The sequence below is a fragment of the Molothrus ater genome, chromosome 6, assembly GCF_012460135.2.
Source record: "Molothrus ater isolate BHLD 08-10-18 breed brown headed cowbird chromosome 6, BPBGC_Mater_1.1, whole genome shotgun sequence".
Taxonomy (NCBI): Eukaryota; Metazoa; Chordata; class Aves; order Passeriformes; family Icteridae; genus Molothrus; species Molothrus ater.
In genome coordinates this window covers 26,542,175-26,560,962 of record NC_050483.2, presented here as the reverse complement: position 1 = coordinate 26,560,962, position 18,788 = coordinate 26,542,175, and the positions used below count along the sequence as shown (strand labels likewise).

Genomic DNA, 18,788 nt, shown 5'->3' with positions numbered 1-18,788 from the left:
TCAGCCTCCCACACCAAGCCATTTTCTGGAAACTCTGAGTGAGAAACCTTCCCTAAAATTCCCTCCCAGGCATGGGCTAGCTCACCTGAGCTCCTAGGACCTCAAATTTAACTCCTCCATCCCATCCAAGCCTCATTAACTGCTGCATTCTAGGAAAGCAATTAGAGGAATATTGTCATGCAGAGCAGCAGTAATGAGGAAAACAACTGTTGCAGCTCAGACTGTGATAGTAAACACCTGCACAGCTGGAAGTGTGGTTCAGCTTTGCTACCTGGGACTACCCAGACATTTCTTTGATGCTTTTGTTTGCCAGAGTGTGGAGGACAAGGCCAAGAACTCCTGAGGCGACTGGGGAATACATAACTGGCCAGGAGGCTTCAGGTTACAGCTCAGAAACAATGCAAAGCAGAAAAAAGACAAAGGGCGGCTTTTGGATCAATTAATCTGTTTAGCAAGTCTTTCAGGTGACATGCCTGTGAGGGTCATAATGGATGGGAAAGTTAATTTGTGAGTCAGTAAAGATACCAGGAAAGACTCTCTCAAATGAGAGCTCTCCTTTTTGGGTCAGAGAAGCACCTGAAATAGGAGATGATATTTTCAACAGCAGAGTATATTTTATGTTTTGCTTGGTCCTGCACAAGTAACTCCCAAACTTCAGGGTACTGTTGCTGAATACTGCAGGGGTTTCTGTAGGATACAACACCCAACATAGTATTAAGTGAGCTGCTCAAGCACAAGGAGAGTCCTGGGCACAGTACTGAAATACTTGAATACTTTCTCAGCCAGTCACATTGTTTCCAAGTCTGGAGGGTAAGGTGTCCTATCATAGCACCACACTGCAGATTGCAGTGCTGGCATCCTCCACAGAGCAATCAAAAAAGAAAGAGGAACAACATTCCTCTTTCACCTAGTTACATGCTAGCATTCAGAGTGTTTCCATCCACAGCTTCTGACAGCCAAAAATAACATTACACTTTCCTTACAAAAGTGTGACAGCCAATAGACCAAGCATTAAGATGTCTGGAAATAAACCATAAAGAGATTTCATCAGTTCCCAGCTCCTATTTAATACCTGATTATTACCTACGGCTATAGACAATTTAATGCACCCATTCAGGCTTCCATATTTTGTTCTAATGGGGAAACATAGAAACTCTGTGTAAATACACAGAACAAGTATCCATGTAACCACAAAGTAACAAATCTTTTTTAGTATGTAGAATAGTAAATGTGTAATAAAGACTTTAAAATGTTACTCTGGGGAAAATATTTGACTGAATTTACACCCAACACTATATTTAGGTGATAAAAAAATCATTTCGTCTGTTACAGAATGACTGATAACATTATGAAGAACACTGGCTATGGGCTGTTTAAACTTCAGGCAATGAAAAACCTGCATTTTGTGTAACCATGCTTACTTTATATCTGTGATGGATTATTTGGCCAAAGGAATTGTCTGTCAAAAAAGGCACTGTGATGGGTGCCATACAGATGCAGAACAAAAAGACCACTCTTTGCCTTGTGCTAAATAACAAAAAATTGACAGCTCCTGCATTAAATTTTTTTTAGTATCTAAATTTGAAGTAATTTTTCAGATGCAAAACCAACGTTCATCTGCCATTGCAAATTAAATGAAGGGCAGCAATGAGGAAGCTTGCGTGGTAGTCTAGAAACAACCAACTGACCCATGAGTTCTAGCTTTTGCCTGCAGCTTTCCAATTTCTGGTTCTCTTAAAAGCCAGGTTTAGTATTTCTTGGATGGAAAAGAGAGTGTACAAATTACAGTACTTCAATCCAGTTGAACCAAAATTTTTACTGTGGGAAGTCTCCTTTTTTAAGACACCTAAAAGATCATAGAAGCTGTGGCAATATGGGTACCCTGTTAGGGCAATTGCAAAGTTTTTATACAGAGATAACAAGAGGTTTGTGTGAGGACAGTATAGAAACAGGATAAGAAGCTGGAAAAGAGCGGACCTTTAAGCCCACTGAGAATTTTTTTTCCATGTCTATCAAGGTTACTCTAAGCCTTCATATATTTGGTATTTGCATCTAAGTCATTATATTTGAACCATTTTGTTCAAGGCTAGAAAGCAAGTTCTCGTACCAGAGCCTTCACAGAGAATATACAACCACTTCCTCTTCCCATTTATAAAATATAAAAATCCATCTTAAAATGCCTTTGCTGACCTCAGCTGAGGCAGCACAGTAGAAGGAACAACTGGTCTATTGCCCTTGGGGTCAAACACCGTGAGACTGGTCCCTGCCTCCCTTCCCATCCCATCTGTTACACCACCACGAGTTGAATAGATGGAATTACTTAACAGTTTCTCCCTGCATTATCCCCTGACTTTCCACTCTCACCTTCATACAAACATTTCTGTTTCAGCCTCAGATTAACTCCTCCCATGTGCAGGAAGCTGCCCTCCTCTCTGATCCTGCCCTCCTCTCCAAACAGCTGCCCCACACTGACTACACCAAAGGTTTTCCTGTTTATCACACCTTATCTGACAGTTACAGGTGCTGTTTATTGCTATAATGGCATATTCACTATTATGTGCTATTTAAACCCACCCCAGAAAAACATGAAGACAGATGTGGTACAACATTCCTCACCAAGGAGGATTTAGTGAGAGGGAAGGTAATGATAAAAATAAAATAATACATCCATGATTAAAGCAACACCAAGCGATAAAAGGTTAAACAGCTTATTTCTGCAACTCTTAGCTTAATGCTGCAACTCTTCTTAAAATAGGCCAGTATCTATTAAAATCTGTTCAATTCACTGCTGTACAACAAATCATAGCTATATAATGCAAGCATGATTTTAACCAAAATTATGGACAGAGTGCTTTTTAAATCAGTTAGTTCTGACTTAAAGGTAAAATGTATTGAAAATATGCAAATTAGTTTGCACATGTCTCTTTTCTATTAATACTTGCAGGCTTATTTTGAGTGGGATTTTAAATTTTATTCAAAACTCTCTGATGTCCTTTCTTAAAAATAAAATAAAAATCCATAGCCAAATAAGAACAAAAGACTCCAAAATATGCTAGTGTACTGCTGGCTAAATGACTAAGCTAGTTTTCTGGCTGGGCAACTCTTCAAGAATCAATTTCTCTACTGCATGAAAGAGTTATTTATCACAAAAGTCCATGCAGTCAGAAGACACCATGAGGAACTTGTACCAAAAAGAAAGGCAGCATCAAATCAAAGACTGGCCCTCAGAGCTTGTACCACTTTTCAAGCCATTCCTGTTTGGAGTGCTATAGCATTGCTTTAACAGGAGGAGTAAATCACCACCCACTGACATTTGGGCTGCTCGCTTTTTCTCTTTTTTTTTTCTGCTCCGAATTTCCAAAGTCTGCAAGCTTTTTAGCACGTATTGTATACAAATAACACCAGAGCATTGTGCTACGGCATCTTCTTGTTTGTGGGGGTTGTCTTCCAGCTGTAACATGTAACTTTTGGGATTTCCATTGCAGCCAAGCAAGCCGGGGAGGGAGCGGAGCTGAGCGACAATGGGGATATCCGGCTCTGCCTCCCGCTGGAAAAAACAGCAACAACAGAAGGGGAAGGGAAGACTCCTGGACTCTGTATAACAATTGGCCTGTTTCGGGGAGCTCAGGAAGAGGGAAGTCAGCCAAACAGCTCCACTGGTGATTTTTCGAAGCGAACTTTCCAAGCTACTTAGCGAGGCGGCGAGAGGCTGCCACCCCTCCTGCCGTGCCTCCCTCAGCCGCGGCTGAGCAGCTCCAGGGCGGCGATCCCGCCCCGACTGACAGGACCCGCGGCACCCGCTCACCCCCGCTGCCGCGGCCCCCAGAGCCTCCCGTGCCCCTCCGCGTCGCTCCGCACCTTTTGCTCAGAGGCCGGACCCGCACGGCTACCTTGACGTTGGCCATGGCTCGGCTCACACCCAGCGGCTGCGGCCGCCCGCGCCCCGGCCCCGCATCCCGGGCGGACCGGGGAGGAGCGGAGCCGCCCGCCCGTCCGTCCGTCCGTCCGTCCGGCCCGGCCCGGCCCGGCCCGTCCCGCCCCGCAGGGGAGGGCAGGGCAGGAGAGAGCCCGGCCCAGGCAGCCCCCGCAGAGGAAACGCACAGAAACTTCCCCGGGCAGAGAGCAGGCGTTTCGGGGAAAGCTGCGCGGAGCAGCCGTCTGCAGCCTCTCCAGCATCCAAACCGCGCTTTTCCGCCTGGGACAGGTCTGCCCGGGAGAGCGGCACCCCCGGAGAAAGAGACGGTGGTTCCGCGCTCCTCCTCAAATTCTCTTTGCAGCAGCAAATCAGCGCGGGTTTTACACAAGAGTTAATGGGCAAAACCAGCCCGATTAAGGGTGATGCCCTTAAAGCATCACTAGGGACGAGCAGTGTAAGACCTCCACATTAATTTGACAGGAATTTTGGGAAGGCAAATATCCCTTCCTTATTAGTGCTAAAGGAAAGGTCTCAAGTGTTTCAGATTCCTTTGGAAACATCTAATCTTCATGTGGGTTGTACTTAGGATCTAAAAGAAAGTTTTGAAACTTCCAAAGAACTAATTGAAATCAAGATATAGTTGTTGCATTGATTGAAGTTTTATACTTAGAGTAATATAAAAGTCACGGAAAGTTTTAAAAAAAATTATTTTAGAGTACTGTCTCTGTCAGCTACTGATGTTACAGGAAGATGCAAGAGCAAATAGCATTGGCATAAAGAAGATGTCAGGCTCAATAGGGAAGTCCTGTTTGATTTTCACAATTTCATTTGCCAATGCAAATTTTTAAATGGACTTCTGGTTTTGTATTTCAAAATATGATAAACTGTGCCTTATCTGAATATCATATATGAGAGTTTTAGAGTCCTATGTTGTTTTTATATTTAAACAACTTTTGTTTTAACTGATTTTTAACTGCTTTTTTGTACTTTATGTATAGTTATTTTCATGAAACAGTTTGCCTTAAACTCCAGAAATGTTATCTCTAAAGGAAAAAGGTACCACATTTCAGAAGTTTTCCCAAGTGAAGAATGGCATAAATCCTTGGGACCCGATACTCTATTCACCACAGAGATGCTAAAATGAATACCTACAAGCTGTGAATCACTGTATATTTCGATTTATCCCTTTAAATCGCACTAAAGAATTAATTGACACATCACTGGCAAATGGCAATTAGCTAAATTCTACCAACTCTAGTCAACTCTTCAAAAGTAGATACAGTAAAAGAAGAAAATACGCTCAACTCTTTGGGAAATGGCAAAGAGTTACAATGAACAAACTGACTACAATGTTTTGTAGTCGATTTGTTCATTGTAACTCTTTGTGCTCTAAAATTATTAAATTGTGCTCTAAAATTATTAAATTACAACAGCTTTAATGAGCCTGATCTAAATCATCACTGTAAGACACGGAGAGTGAGAGTCTAAGCCTAGAATATATGTAGAGGACATTGACTTGACAAAAATCACAGAATCAACTAGGTTGGAAAAGACTCAGCTCATTGAGTCCAACCTATGATCACCTATTGTTCTGTTTTCTCCCCTGTCAGAGAATGTGCAAAGCATTTTTATTAAAAATGTCAGGTTCTCTGCAGTTATGTAGAAGAACACCTTGATTTCCACATCTGAAAAAACAGTGACATGGGACTTGGGACTCAAATCCTGTAACAATGTATAGCAAGTGTTGACACAAAGATCCCATTAATGCTTGTGGGACTCAAACACCAGTTTATATTCTTAGATTCTATCTAGTGACATTCTGCTTAAACCTAATTAAAATTGTTTCTATCCTCTTAACTTTTCTCAGCAGCAGCAGAGGAGCATCAGCTGATGTTCCTCAACAGCTGTACTGTATAGTTTACACAGTATGCTAGAGAATATTTAAATTAGATGTCTTGCATTCACACTCTGCAGAATGGTTATAAAGATTAAAATGAGATTCTCAGAAAAGTTTAAATATAAAATAGACCAAATGCAAGTAAGGTTTAATAGAGTGTGCTCAACAAAGAGCCAGAGTTCTTCCTTAATTCTACTTTAAGTTTATATGCAATAATCAGATAAACTTGTGAACTTTGTGCCACTGAGCCACCCAGTGGTTACTTTGAGAAAGCAAAATGCTCTTATTTCAGCAGCAGGAATCAACAGGTGATGTTCACATAACAAATGATACAACAGTAGAAAGGAATACATCTGCACCACTTCTATTTCACATCCTGAATACAAAACTGGGCACCCTCCAAAGACAACCAGCTATACTGGATTATAGATGTCCTGCCAGTGACATTGTACCAACCCATCTCTTCATGAGGGCTACAAATTGGGACAATCAATGGTTTTGATAAACTGTCAATCTTAATCATGGAACAAGAGTTTTATTCTAAGTGGGACACTGAAAATCGGGCAAACGACAGAAAAAGAGAACCTGAAGAATATATTTATCATTACCATTGAAGCATGGTTTGCAAATCAGTAGATCTGCCATATATTAGCAAGTCCATTTCCTGCTTTCCCACAAAACCACATCAGTCATAATAAACTGTAATTTAAAACTTATTTAATTTCTTGATTGGAACTCCTATAGAAGCATAAGCTTGGACCTAAGACTGCTCTGTAATTTTAATTATAGGATTTTGTAACAAAATTAAAAGCTGAAGAAACTGACCATTTGAAATCTAGTGCTTTTATTAAAGTTTTATGGCAACATACAAAATACAGTGTTTTATCAAGATGCTTAAAAAATGAATAAAGATACTATAGCAAGTGCAAAAAAATTGAAACAATTTTCCATTGAAGATACAGGCTCCAAGGGACCCCTATCTAACTATTTCAGAAAGGAACTCTTTAACAGGTTTCTTAGTACCCTGTCTTCCTATGAGCATTGCCCTTCTTTTTTAGTAAATAGTTGGAGAACTGTTACTTAATAACAGAAATATAACTACCTACAACGTCTCTGTTGGATTAAAAGAGACCTACGTTGCAGTTTTCACAGAAGACTCTAAGAATGTAATTCTTTGAGTAGTCATCCAAGTTGAGGAAAAGGATTTGTTAGGTTAAAGATAAGCCAAAGTCCAAGTCAGCAGTATTGCATACATTGTTAGAATACACTTTTTTCTGCAGTTCTTCCCATTTCAGTATTTGCTCTGTCAGCTCCCTCAGTTCTATCATGAGCACCTCTGTTTTTGACAAAGTGGTGTCCTGAAACAGAAAAGGGGTGGATTTAGTCTCTATACATCCTGTCATCACATAGAAGTAACCTAAACAACCAAACAGCAGTGCATTTTTCATGCTGGAGAAGACAGCTGGCTCAATTCTATTACTACTCACCATATTGTTCATCATATGTGGTATCTGAGGGATGCTTCTCACAGACTGCAAATGGCTTTCAAGCTTCTCAATGAAAGTCACAGCCTCATTCACCAACTCTACTACAGACCTGTAACCAAAATTGAGCTCAAAAGTTGCGCTAAAAAACAAGAATTTAATACTCAAAAAGTTCTTTTTCATTGCCCTGCTTTTCTTAGTCCCCTTTTACAGCTTTATGCAAGTTCCTAAACATCTAATTAATTTTTCTGCAATCGCACTTCTTGTATGACTCTTAGCAACAACCAAGGCAGGAATTACAGAAGTAAACTCCTTCAGTACCTGGGCTAGATTTTTAGACTGTAAGAAGGACTATACTTTTATAACATGCACTATGCATGTCTGGGAATCAGTCACGTTTAGTTCCAAGTAAGCAACAGTGGAACAAAGACACCCAGTGCTAAAGTAACAACTCCTGCTTGGGAGAAGCATAACAAACCCAGCATGTAGCACATTTGTTTAAAACAATACATCACAACTTGTTCTGTAGACTTCTAAAGACAAGACCAATAACCTCAGTAAATATTCATAAAATATGTATCACTTCCTTTCTATGAATTTACCAATGAGTAAACTACCCACTTTTAGATGAGGTTTTGCTACCATTTTTTATGTGTATCAGTGGAAAATTATTGAAAACATATGATTTTTACTGTCTGTTAGTTCAAATTAACTGGGCCTCCTGCAAACAAGAGAAATGATTTTCTGTGTACCTACTTGTGATAAGTAGCCTCAATAGGTAGGCTTTCTTGACATCTGTGTTTGAGCAACCTCTTTCTGAGATCCCTCTTCTCTTTCAGTATGGCTTCCAGGTGTCTGTTCATATCTTGCAAAATCTCGCACTTTTTCCCTATAAAATAAAATTACAAAGTTGAACCTATTATCCTGCTAAAACAAGAGAAAAATTTCTCCTGAAGACAGAAAGGAAAATACTGACCTATTGCAGTGGACATTCAAGAGACATTAATCAGAATGGCTTTTCTTGGAGCATGTATGATTTAGTACCAGCATTTGTGACTCGAAGTCACAATACCTACTTTTTAGAGATTGATAGAATTGCTTTACATTATCTATAGTTCTCTGTGAGATAAAGTCAACTATACCATAGCACTGTGAAGTATCTGTTGTGAAGTATCACAACAGATTTCACTGCTCTAGCACAACAGTAGCAAGCTAGACTATTTTTAAGCACACATAAAATCGTAGTGGACAAAACGTGCAATAACAGAGAAATCAATGCACGTGCTCCCCAATTGCTAAATTAGAAATGTAGCAAGTTTGGGAGGATAGAGATGCAACAGAAATACACTGAGTTTCTGGAAAAGAAGCAGAGTAGCACATGCAGGTCAATGGTTACTGATGATCTCAGAATTGATGATGCACTGACCCTGGGGAGCTGACCACACCTCCCACACTGTTTTGGAGAATGAGTTACACATGGACCTTCTATGAGACAGCAGAGTGCAAGCTCAACCAGTATGGAAACATGCTTTAGGTCTTAATAAAACACCTACCACCTCTAACAAGTTATTCAGAGATGACTGCTGCAATAACTTCTGGAAGTGTCATGTACTCAGATGAAACATTACTCTGCTGCTAATTTAAGACTCTTGGTTTTTCTATGGTACAACTGCACTTACCTAAGTAAAAATGGTGAGTAATGTCTGCTGTCTCATTCTCCAACTGCATCATTTCAATTTTCAGTTTAATCTACAACAGCAATAACATCAAATGAAAATGCATTTTTAACATACTTATCCAGACACTGTTGACTCTCCTGGGGTGGAGGAGAAAGTGGCAGCATAGGGAGAGCATGTGTGTGAAAGAGGGTGAGCATCAGCACAGGAACATGTTGCCCTGCTCTCTAGAGAATTTCTACTACTAGGTGGAACTTTTTTGGTCAATAAGAAAAAGGCTGTTTAAAAAGATCAACCTAAATAATTTGGAGATTTGTGCTGGAAAAGACAGATCCTGTAACTCATTCCTAAACCGCAGAAGTTATGATAGAATGGCTTGGATTGAAAGGGCCCTAAAAATCATCTAGTTCCAAGCCCCTGCCAATGGGCAGGGATATCACCCACCAGACCAAGTTGCTCAGACCCCTCTAACCTGGCCCTGAACACTTTCAGGGATGGGGAATCCACAGCTTCTCTAGGCAACCTGTCCCCGTGTATCACCGCCCTCACAGTAAAGATTTTTTTCCTAAAATCTAATCTAATCTAATTTCTTTTATTTAGGTTTAAACCCATTCCTCCCTGTCCTAGCATTTTCTGCTTGTGGAAAAAGTCACTCTCCCTCTTTTCTTAAGTCCCCTTTAAGTACCAGATGGCTGATGAACAATCCCTGCTCTCTGAGTCTGTTTTGTAGCAGAGGTGTTCCATAATCTTTATGGCTCTCCTCTGGAACTGCTCCAACAGGTTCACTTCTTTCCTGTTCTGAGGATCCCAGACCTGGACACAGCACTCCAGGTGGGGTCTCACAAGGGCAGAAGAGGAGAATCCTCTCCCTGGCCCTGCTGGCCACACTGCTTTTGATGCAACCTAAGATGTGGTTGGCTTTCTGGGCTGTGACGGCACATTGCCAGGTCAGGTCCTACTTTTCATCCACAAGAAACCCCAACTCCTTTCTGCACAGTGCTGCTCCCAATGAGTTAATCTCCCAGCCTGTACTCATGTCTGGGACTGCCCTGACCCAGGTGCAGGATCCCACATTTAGTCTTGTTGAGCCTCATGAGGTTTTTGGAGCCTATTTCTCAAGCTTGCTCAGTCCCTCTGGATGGCATCCCATCCTTCTGCTGTGCCCAGTGCTCTTCTCTGCCAATTCCTTAATCACTTCAAACCCATGTCTCTCCTACTTATATCTCTTACAAAGCAGTTTAATAGTCTATGTAGTGTCTAAACCAACATTACAAAGTACAAGGCAACAGCCTAAAACCAGCCTAGCTTAAAGCAGTACGAAATGTCTGAGGTTACTGCCTGCTAACCAACAAAATTGCTTACAAAGAGACACATTTTTGAGTACTGAAGTAAACTACAAATTATCCTTTATTGTTCAGTTTCTTGAAAAAAATTCAGGTAACACTTTAGTCAAAGGTGCAGCCTATTGAATCCTCCTACTTACACCTTAAAATTTTGTTTCATAGTTTTATTCTTTATGACAACTCAGTCCACTGGGGGAAAAAAATGCCAACTGTTAAACAGCTGAACTGTTAACAAATCCCTCAAAACATGAAACAACATTCCATGTGGCAGTCTGATATTTCATCGGGGCCCTCTATTACCTCCAGGTATTGAAGTGTTGCATGTACACTGACAATAGTAAAGGCCGTACCTCATTAATTTCAGCTTCCATGTTTACCATTTCTTCCATCTCTGCGAATTTTGCAAAGCATGGCGTTCTTCTGCAAGTTAAATCCAAGGTTTCCTTTGAAAGTAAGACAACAGGAAAAATGCAATCAGCAGCACGAACGTACCGGGCAAATGCTCCATAATGACTTGTAGTAGTTTAAAGCTGTTTCTCTCCCGCGCTCGGCAATACGGCCCAGTTCAGGAGAGCAGCGCTACCCGCGGCGCTGTCCCGCTGTCCCGGCGGTACCTGGCTCACGGTGCCCGCCGCCACGCACCGCTCCAGCAGCGCGGCCACCGCCGAGCGCTGCGAGGGCCGGGGCGCGTCGCCGCTCTGCTCCTCATCGCTCTCCTCGCTGAGGCACCAGCTGCACTCCAGCTCCAGCTCGGCATCGCTATCGCCATCCAGCTCGGAATCGGAGCTGAGCTCGGGCTCGCCCGCCCCGCAGGGCTGGGAGCTGGGGTTGGGGCTGGACCTGGCGGCGGCCACGGGCGAAATCCCGGTGTCCCGCAGGGACAGGGAGCGCCTGGGGGCCGCCATGGCGGGCGTGGCAGGAACGGCGCTGACACGCGTCCGGTTCCGGGTGGGCGCTGCGGGAGCGGCCGTTCTGGAAGGGCGGAGCGCGGGGGACGGGCCGGGGCTCCGCCGCCGTGGAGCGTCTGCCAGCGGCGCCCGGACAGGTGCGTTGGGCCGGGCCGGGCCCGGCGGCTCCCGGCGCTGCGGGGGTCGGGGCAGCCGAGCGGGGTTGGGGCGGGGGGAGCGCGGCCTGCTGCGGGCCAGGGCCGGCCTCACCCCTTTGCCAGGGGGCCCGCGGCGGCGGGGAGCGCGTCTCCTGTCGCCGCTGCTTCCGTGCTGTCCCCCAGGCTTCATTGCCCACCGCCCGGTGCGAACCCGGCACTAATCCCGGGCCTGTGACCCGTGCGCCTTGGGATTAAACCCCGCTGGGGTTACGGAGGTGGGCGTCGTGTCTCTGCTGATATGCCCGGCAGAGGAGTCCGCTCTCTAAATAGGGTAAAGGTCTCAAAAAAGCCCAAATAAAACAATAGTTGTGTCGGCAGGCCAGCGCTGGTAGATGCCAAAGAAATCACAACCCGTCTCCGTGGAGAATCTCCTTAGGCTGCGGGGCCTTGAAAGAGGGAAAATACAGAAATGTGCAGTTTTCTCACTTAGTTTTGACTGTTGCTTGTTGCATAATTTCAGTAATCAAACTGCTGTAAGGAATACACCTTAATCTAGGTAAACCTAGGTAAACCTTTATACTTCCAGGTTTTAGTCATGAGGGAGGTGAAAACACAGCAGTGAAATGGTTCATCGTATCAGAATGCTTGTAGTGCTGGGGACAGTGCACATAAAATGACTTTTTAATTTGCTTTATCACAGAGACTTTGGATTGCAGTTCTCTAGCACACAGTAAAACTGGCTAACACCATCACTTGAACTCCGTGTGCTTGACAGAGAACTGTTAGGATGGGAAATAGTGCACTAAAAGCCCACCTGGAGACAGCACAGAAAACTGGTGTGTTTCAGCTAACAGGAAAGGGACTTACTGAGGTAATGTACTGGGAGGGGAAACATGGCTGTTTGTGTGTATGATTGACACTTTCAGAGAAAAATTCACAATTGTGGTTGTAATGCACTTGCATACATGTATTTCCTAGAAGCAGTCATGAAAAATATTTCAAGTTTGTTTTTGCTTTTCCATTTTTGCTTGCCTTGTCTTCTGATTGACGATTTATCTGTCAGGGCATTTGTATCAGCCTATGCTTTACAGTGCACATATATTCAAAAAATACTAGCTATGATGTTGTGCTTTTAGAAAATGGCTGTAAACTTGAGGGGGAAAATATGAATTTTATAGCCATATTATAACTTAGAAAGATACTTCACAATTTGTCACATTTAGGTGCTTATGCTGTATTTAGTTATAGCCATATGAATAGTCTGTACAGGCTGTTCATTGGGCTGGCAGCAAGCATCCTGAAAGGTTATTATATTGGAAATTATCTTAACTTAGACACAACTGCAGAAAAAACCAGAATGTCCTGGAAAGATAAGTCAAGCAACAATTCACAGGATAGCCAAAAATAACTCTATATTACAGTAACTTTCCAAGCCTTTTCTAACATATCTTCTTCCACTGTCCTACCTCCTCACTTCACTTTTTCTCTGTCAAGCCAAAGGAGGATCAAAACCACTGGCTTATTCACCAGGACTCCTTGATGGTGATTGTCAGGTTTTCTTTTTATTCACCTGAGTGCCAAGACTCAGTACCAAAGTGGTACAGGATGTAAATAAGAATAAGGGAAATGGTATACATAATTATTTAAAAAGGAAAGCAGGAGAAAAATTTTCATATCATACTCTGCTAAAATATAGAGTTATTAACTGGCTATAGAGTATTTTAAAGGATAGGCACGTTTAAAGAAACACATAAGAGGATGAAAATGTAATGTTTTAAATTTTACTTATTTGGATGAAAAACTACTCTTCTAGATGTTAGTGTTATTTTTTCCCTTTCCCCTCCCCAGATGAAAAAATATTTTAAAAAATATGTGTTAAACAAATTTGCTAATCACACTGTGGTGCTTGGACATTGTGATACATATGACAGTATGTAACAGTGAGACAATTAAAATTTTATCTGTATGACTTGAACATTCAAATTTGTATTAACTCTTTAAATACTGTATCTTTTCCCCCCCCAATAGTTTCCTGAAGATCTGCAGAAGCTAACAAGCAACTTAAGGACAATAGACTTGTCGAACAACAAAATAGAGCTCTTGCCACCTCTCATTGGAAAATTTTCCTTTTTGAAGAGCCTTGCTCTAAACAACAACAAACTGAGTATGCCTGCTAATTAATATCTCCATTGATTTTTAAAATAATAACTAATTTTCTCTATCCAAAACTAAATTTAATTATTTAACTCTCACAAGATGTAAATGGAGAGTTTAGTCACCTAAACTGAAATCTTTGGAATTCATGTACAGGATAAAAACCTCTAAATCATAAATTCTACAAAACTAGAATATTGCTGCTTAGTGTATTATCAATTTTACAATGACACATGAGTACTTAAACCCATAGAGGTTTTGTGCTGTGACTTAATCTGACTTGAGGATTTAACAGTGCCAGATGGTTTAGTACTTGCCTAGAGAACAGGTAATGAAGATGACATGTAGACAGTGTTGCTGGCCATTCATCTGTTGTTACTGTTTCTGTTAGACAAACATCCATCATTATGGAAAAACCACAATGAGGAAACTAGGGGTTTTATGCATTAATTATGTATTATCTGGCTTTTTGAAAGAACAAAGATAATTTACAAACCTGATTGACTCTATAGTGCAGCTCAGGAGTGTTAGAGGTTATACACATGTGTAGGTGTAAAGAGGGATTAATGGATGCCAGCAGACCTTACCTGGTGGTGTTTGTGTGCTGGTATGACACAGTATGAATAATCTCCTAACTTACTTCTATAAGTTGAGTAATACCTTTAAAGGGCAAAGGTGTAAATTTTGTGATATTTCAAGTGTCATAGAATGCACTGGCAGAAGTAAGGACTAACATAAATTAGTTAAGACTGTAACTGACAGGCTAAAATATTCAGAACTGAAGTGATTTCACACTGTGATTTGAAGGTCTGCCTTGTCTGCAGATTATTTTTAATACATTTATGGATGATGCTTAAAAAGCACATGTTGTCTGTGGGCTTAAGTTTCTGTGCAGGGATCTGTGCCTTCACTGGAAATTGGGGAGGAATTCAGTAGTGAGAAATTGCTTAATATAGCACTGTTCTCCCTGCAGAAGCTTATTTGAATTAAATGGGTATGAATGTTAACTGCTCTTGAGGTCATACGTTTTTCTGTCATTTTTCTCTAGCTGCTTTACCTGAGGAGCTGTGTAAACTGAAAAAACTGGAAACACTACACTTGAATGGCAATCACTTGAGGCAGCTACCGGCTGCATTTGGACAACTTTCAGCTCTCAAAACCCTGAGCCTTTCTGGAAACCAGCTTCGGACTGTGCCCACACAACTCTCTGGTCTTCGCCATTTGGATGTGGTAGATCTTTCAAAAAACCAGATCCAAAATGTCCCCGACACTGTGGGAGAACTGCAGGCTATCGAACTCAATTTGAATCAGAATCAGGTCTGGTAACTGAGATGTTGTGGGAATGTAGATTTAGGACTTAGTACAGCCATGGAACATAAGATGAGACCATCAAGACTTTACAGTTAAAAGACATCTCCTGGACACAACACAATGAGGAATCATAACTAGATTTTCTGTACCAATACATCCAACTCCCTGATTTGATGAACAAAAAAATCCTGAATTTAGTCACGCAGAAAAATGTTTGAACAGTTCTTGAGTAGGAATGTGATAAAGATATGTGTAGGTTGCTTGTCATCATGGAATAAAAAAAGTTATTTTGATTTTTGATAATTTGTTACTTATGCATTGCTTTTAAGTACTTGCTGTTAATGTACCTTATATTTACAATATGGTAGTTGTTCTGTGTAAGTGGGAAACAGATCACTTAGTAGTTATCGATCACTACCATTTTAATCCCATTTCTCTTTTCTTTTTATTTCACAAGATTTCCCAGATCTCGGTGCAGATCTCCCACTGTCCACGCCTCAAAGTCTTGCGTTTGGAAGAAAATTGTCTAGAACTCAGCATGCTGCCTCAGAGTATCCTCAGTGATTCCCAGATCTCACTGCTTGCAGTAGAAGGCAACCTTTTTGAAATCAAGAAACTCAGAGAACTGGAAGGTTATGACAAGGTTTCTGTTTTGTTTTGTTTTGTTTTGGGGTATTTTGTCTTCTTTTAGGAAACTCCTGGTGAAGTCCTTACTCAGAATACTAAGCATTTATGCTGGTGAATAAAAGCACCAAATAGTCCGTTGGTGGTGTCATTGCTACTGGATTCATAACTAATCTCTGAAAATGTCTCCAGGAGTTCTTCAAAGATAATTTCCTTGTAGGATTCAGGATCAGGGTTCATTCATCAGCATCTTTTGAAGGGTAGCTAATAATGACAAGCGTGTCTTCACTTTGATGTGACAAAAAATAAAGGATGCTTTGAATTATACAGCATTCGTTAAGTATTTAATATTAGTTCATCCTTAACACGGGAGATCTGACCATTAATCTGAATTGCAGCAAATGCCAGAAATGTTTTGGGGGTGTCTTTGCTTGAAATTAAAGCTCTAATAGCTATGCCCGGCATTTAAAAATGTGCTTTAAATGCAGACTGTTTTTGAGTCTGAGAGCAGAAGCTCAGCTGCTTTTAGTAGTTATGAATCCTCTGTTAATTTCTGAAAAAAATAATAGATTTTTTTGTTTGTTTGTTTGTAGTACATGGAACGGTTTACAGCTACAAAGAAGAAGTTTGCATGATCACTATTCTGATCCTTGTATTACTAATAAGAAGATAAGAAGACTTAGAGTAGAAGCATCTGCTTCACTGACTTGAACCAAGACCGATGAAGGAAACGATCAGAATACTCCTCTTCTAGTAGTCTGAAACAGCCTGTTAAGACCACATTGAATAAACTTGAACTAGAGAATATAGGTATTGAACTGATGAACCTGCCCAGGGGCCAGTTTTGATTTTTGTGCCACAATAGCTTTTAACACAGTACATGTTCTCCTTTGTCAGGGCTTGTTCTTTCACAGAGAAAGGGAACAAGCATTTCAAAGTTGCCAGTTCCCTTTTGTCAGGAAGCTGACTGTTGATTTGTAAGAGGATTATTTCTTCTAGAAACATTTTTCCATGATAGCATATGGAAGCTCTACCACCAAAGCACTGTATGTCTTGCAGTAAGTGCTGTTCTGAAGACAACTTTTACAAATAAGGTTTTAGTTTATAACTTGTTTTTTTTTAATGAAGCACAAATAGTTGTGGTTAAGTTAAATGTTTTATTAACAGCTTCCAGTAAACAAATTGTGGTTTGAGCATCCTTAATTTATATTTTATTATACAGGCTTTCTTTTCCCATAAGCAAGAATTGCACTACAGTCCACTTTTGCTTGAGCTGTATCAAATAAAAATTAGGTTCATCTTCAGTGTATTCAGTAAATATGTATATTGCTAGAAAATATATCCTTGCACTGACTCCTTGTGTACAGAGCAATGCTGAAGGTTTTAGTCGTCAGCCCACTGCTGCTGCCTTATTACCAAAAGCACCTAGGAAGAGCTAAAAATGTATGCAATTATGTAACTTATACTGAAAAGGAAAATGTACTTGTATATTTTAGTAAATTATTTTCAAAAAATCAGTTCAAATTTATTTGCTGTAACTGTTGTCATTTTATTTAGTAGTACTAAGATGTCACTGAAAGCCCTCACTTAGCTACTTGAGTCTGTCAGTTGTTGGTAACAGCTACACTTCAACATTACACCCATAATTATGATTAGCAGTAAGTGTTTCTTGTGTGAGATGCACAGAGAAGTATTTATTTCCCTGACCCTGTTGCCATTTTATTTCAGTTCTTACATAGTAATACGTAGAAGAAGAGTGTTTTAGGGGACATCAGCTCCTTATTCAAAGGATGGATGTGATTCATCATTTAACAGGGAACCAGCTGTACTTAAGATTCCCCATTCCAGCTATTCCATAGTAAAAAAACCTACTAGCTTCTTGACAGACGTAGCTGACAGCTGACCATGTTTATGAGACTACTTTGTTTTGGGAGGCATAACTAGGGAAGTGCTTTAAGAACACTTATGTCTTACCATGATGCAAGATCCTGTATAGTTAGAAATCTATTCAACTTCATACTAATAGATTCCACAGATTAGGATATGAAAATTGAATAGTGAATAAAGCCTTCACACGTGTTCTAAATTTTAGCTCCTTCTACTTGATACCTAAATCCCATTTAGCTTTTTTCTTTCTAGAATTTTGCTGTGCATGAGACATCAACAGAACAAATTAGCAGTTAGCAGATTCTCCCTTTGCATTCACCAAAGAAGTGGTCTATCATCAATATGTACAAACTTGGCAACACTGTGCTGCAGTGGCATTTTGGTTTTACAATTTTTTAACTGAAAGCATCTGTGCTCAGAGATGCTGCTTCTCTCATTTAACATGTGTTTATCAGGGGTCTTCTATTCAGCAGCAATGTGCAAGAAGAGATGGTAGAACAGAACCATTGAAAATTAGGGAGTTAGGATTGCTATAAAAAAAATCTTACAATTGTGGGAAGAATTTCACTAAATCAATATTTCTTTTTTGTGATCACTAGTACATTTAGAAACCTTTCAATTGCTCATTGTTAGTCTCCTTTGCTGCCTTGGAGTTATGACAGCTATCAAAGCTTTTTTAGAGCAAAATGGAGAAAGCACCACATAAAATACTGATTGGAATCAAGTTAGTCCTAATTAACTAAACTTGTTCCAGAACAGAGGAAGACATATTTCTGTTGCAAGGAAAAAATAACTGGCTGATGCCTTGCCTGTTTTAACTCGCAGCAATGTACTGTGACTAAGTCACATGGTGGAATGCTGTTTTAGGCATTTCAGCACTCTAACCTATTAGTAGTTTTATATTGGGACTTTGTGTTTTCCCTTCTCATCACCCTCACCCTGCAACAAATGAAGCTATAAACCAATTTTATTTCTGTGCACAATTTTGCTTGCAGCTTTTTAGTTTTGGAATGACTGAGGTGGAACATTACCCTAGTTAACAATATAAACAATTTGTGTATTTTTTTCAGACCTACATCCCTTGCTCTCTAATTTTCCACTGCAGTAAGACACAAATTTCATTCATCTATTCCACCAGCATGTAGACACTGCATTGCTTTGAGCGCAGCAAAGGTGAATTGGCAACTGCAGGTCATTGTATGGGGTGAACAGCAAGTTGTTTCACCATACAGCATTCACAGAGGTGAGTCCTGCAAGTAGCTGTACAAGCAGCATGTCCTGCAGGTCATAATACAGTGACTGCTCTGCTAAAAAGCTGTCTTTCATCAAGGAGTAGACTAGCTTGAATTTACCAATTATTGTCTTTAAAGTGTGGAGAGGGAATGAAATCTTGAAATCAGAGGACAGAGCTGAAGAAACACTCCAGAAAGGGGATATGGTCAATCAAAACT

The 18,788-nt window shown here is 40.7% G+C and overlaps 3 protein-coding genes across 3 annotated transcripts in view; 1 reads left to right on the top strand and 2 right to left on the bottom strand.

Annotated features, from left to right (window-relative positions):
• STARD9 (StAR related lipid transfer domain containing 9) overlaps nt 1–3,936 on the bottom strand; it is a 96,758-nt gene extending 92,822 nt beyond the window's left edge. Inside the window, exon 1 of the mRNA XM_036383811.2 lies at nt 3,859–3,936. Coding sequence (XP_036239704.1) covers nt 3,859–3,905 — 47 coding nt within the window. The 5' untranslated portion in view covers nt 3,906–3,936. The remainder of the gene's footprint in view (nt 1–3,858) is intronic.
• Nucleotides 3,937–6,640: 2,704 nt separating this feature from the next.
• HAUS2 (HAUS augmin like complex subunit 2) lies at nt 6,641–11,237 on the bottom strand. Its single transcript, XM_036383516.2, has 6 exons — nt 10,931–11,237; nt 10,667–10,759; nt 8,977–9,046; nt 8,054–8,186; nt 7,301–7,409; nt 6,641–7,171 (listed from the first exon to the last, which is right to left on the bottom strand). Exons 1-6 carry the CDS (start codon nt 11,219–11,221, stop codon nt 7,022–7,024), a joined length of 846 nt encoding a protein of 281 aa, XP_036239409.1. The 5' UTR covers nt 11,222–11,237; the 3' UTR covers nt 6,641–7,021.
• Nucleotides 11,238–11,256: 19 nt separating this feature from the next.
• LRRC57 (leucine rich repeat containing 57) lies at nt 11,257–16,978 on the top strand. The gene is made up of 6 exons (XM_036383517.2): nt 11,257–11,361; nt 12,062–12,232; nt 13,390–13,525; nt 14,564–14,832; nt 15,284–15,469; nt 16,044–16,978. The coding sequence occupies exons 2-6, from the start codon at nt 12,149–12,151 to the stop codon at nt 16,083–16,085; spliced, it is 717 nt and encodes a 238-aa protein (XP_036239410.1). The 5' UTR covers nt 11,257–11,361; nt 12,062–12,148; the 3' UTR covers nt 16,086–16,978.
• Nucleotides 16,979–18,788: the final 1,810 nt, after the last annotated feature.